At 51.7% G+C, this 2548-nt stretch overlaps 1 protein-coding gene across 1 annotated transcript in view; it reads right to left on the bottom strand.

Moving 5' to 3' along the window:
• CCDC84 (coiled-coil domain containing 84) overlaps positions 1-1274 on the bottom strand; it is a 10571-nt gene extending 9297 nt beyond the window's left edge. The window contains exons 1-3 of the mRNA XM_003796837.3: positions 1095-1274; positions 828-991; positions 331-429 (exon numbers count right to left, since the gene is read on the bottom strand). Of these exons, the coding sequence (XP_003796885.1) occupies positions 331-429; positions 828-991; positions 1095-1262 (431 nt within the window). The 5' untranslated portion in view covers positions 1263-1274. The remainder of the gene's footprint in view (positions 1-330; positions 430-827; positions 992-1094) is intronic.
• Between the last annotated feature and the right edge of the window lie 1274 nt (positions 1275-2548).

Below are 2548 nucleotides of genomic sequence, written 5' to 3' on the forward strand. Positions count from 1 at the left end.
AAAAAAAAAAAAATTAAAAATTATCAAGGGGTAGCTCCCTAGCTCAGTGAGTAAGGCAACGGCCACATACAACTAGGCTGGCAGGTTGGAAGCTGGCCTGGGCCAGCTAAAACAACAATGACAACCACAACAAACTACATTATAAATCCCAATAACACTGTTACCCTTCTTGTGTGTCCAATATAGTGTCTAGAATAGTTAAGTGCTAAGAAAAGAGTAGATACTTATGAAGTCCGTACTGAACTTTCCAAAATAGAGCAAGCTCCCATAAGTTGACAAAGATCCAGAGAATTCACTCTGCTACTTCATCTTTCATAACCAATGACTTACCGAGCATACTCCTGGGGGGAGATCAGAAACTTCTCTTTCATCTGGACCTCAGCTTTGTTCTCCCACCAGAATTTGTTAGTTGCTTTCTTGTGCTCCGGGCTGAGAATGGAAAGGATGAATACTCTCACTTGTAGATTATAAAGTAAAACTCAGACATCTAAGCAATAGGTAAGTAATGCAAACTGATCTAGGTTTCTGCCTGAGGCAAGGCTTAGAGAGGAATACTGTTAACAGTTTCTTCAAGATCTCCTCCCTTCAATAAAACCGTGAGAACCCGAGAACCCGATCACCAAACTGGCGTTCCCAGCTAGACCACCAGCACTACTGAGACCGTAGGCAGCCATAAGACCCCTCCTCTCTCAAGGTTGGCAAGCTTGTAACTCAGCCCATCCATCCTGATCCAATCACACAAAAGCGTCCTTTCTCTCACCCACTCCAAACCCTTCCCCCACACGTGTGCGTCTGTGCTGGAGAAGGCTCCCAGCTTCGGCTATTACCTGGCCAGATGCTCCAGCAGCCCTCCGTGGAGCACCGTCAGGTTTCCATGGCTCAAGTGTTTCCGCACGTCACAGCCGCAGCAGAGGCACCAGCAGCATCGCTCGTGCTCCGGCACATAGCGCTCCACCTGGGCGGCGCGGATGGCCTTGCGGGCGGCCTCCACCTGCCAGGGAGAGGGCAAGTAGGATCCCCAGGCCATGGAGGGCGCCCTCAGACCCGCCCCGCACTGCCCCGCATCTCGGCCGCCTCCAGCCTCGCGTCCGCACCTGGGGCAGGAGCCTTTCCAAAGCTGCCTTCAGCTGCCGCTGGTGCTTGCGGCTGTAGACGTGTCCGCGACCACAGAAAAAAGTCTGGCGGCACAGAGGACAGCGATGCGCCGGCGTCATAGGCCCAAGACCTGGTATCTCCGCCACTAGCAGCCGATCCTTCGCCATCCGGTGACCCCTGACCCCTCCGGGCGGGGCGAACCCAGCGGCTCCCACGGCCCCCAGCGGCCGGCAGGCGGCACTACAAACACTTTTGCGGCTGCGCAGACCCTCCCCTGCCCCGCCCCCGGGCCCGCGGAGTCAGACCTTCCCAAATCCAGCGGGCGGATGCGCGGGAAGGCACACACGCTACAAAGTGAAGGCGGGATGCATGGGAAGGCACGCGCGCCACAGAGTGAGGGCTGCAGGCTATGCACGTCGCTGGATATTGGCTATGATTGACATAACCAATCATGATTGGTATTTCTAGGCGAGCACTGTGTGTCCAGAGCTTTGCATTGATGACCTCCGCTAAATCCTCGCAGTAACGCCATGTGGTGTCTTACTGGCATTTTCCAAGTGAGAAACCTGACGGGTGAAGAAGGTAAGAAACTTTGTGGAAGGTTGCACAGGTGTTGAGTAGTGAAGTCAGCACCGGCAGGCGGTTGGATAACACCTGCTGTACGTGACCGCGATCTGGTACCTAATCATGGTCCCCTCAGCTAGATGTTCTGACCACTGCTCCTGTGAAGCCGTAAAGAGTATGCTATAAATCGTGCGGCATCACGATTTATAGCATAAATGTCTGCTGAGCAGACATTTTTTTTTTTAAGAGACAGAGTCTCACTTGTCGCGCTGGGTAGAGTACCGTGGCGTCACAGCTCACAGCAACCTCAAACTTCTGCGCTTGGGTGATTCTTTTGCTTCAGCCTCCCGAGTAGCTGGGACTATAGGCGCCTGCCACAATGCCCGGCTATTTCTTGGTTGCAGTTGTCGTTCTTTGGCAGTCCCGGTCTCGAACCGCCAGCCTCCGTGAATGAAGCTGGTGCCCTACTCATTGAGCTGTGGGCGCCGAACTGTATTTTTTGAAAACATGTATTTTATTTTTTCTCTATTTTTCAATTGCATTGTTATCCTTGTTTTTGCCTTTGATTTGCATGCGTTTCTTACCTATTTTGGATAGATGTTTTCTTCCATCCTGTAAATGTTCTTATTTTGTTTTCTTTGTTATGTACAAGTGTTTTGATTTGATGCACTCTTATGTTTTTTTTGAGACAGAGTCTCAAGCTGTCACCCTGGGTAGAGTGCTGTGGTATTACAGCTCTGCCTCAGTCTCCCACGTAGATGGGACTACAGGCGCCCACCATAACACCCGGCTATTTTTTGTTGTAGTTGTCATTGTTGTTTGGCAGGCCCGGGCTGGATTCGAACCCTTCAGCTCTGTGGCTGGTGCCCTAGTCCCTGACTTTATATTC

This window comes from Otolemur garnettii, unplaced genomic scaffold (genome assembly GCF_000181295.1).
Source record: "Otolemur garnettii isolate 467f Iridium unplaced genomic scaffold, OtoGar3 scaffold00108, whole genome shotgun sequence".
NCBI classification, from domain to species: domain Eukaryota; kingdom Metazoa; phylum Chordata; class Mammalia; order Primates; family Galagidae; genus Otolemur; species Otolemur garnettii.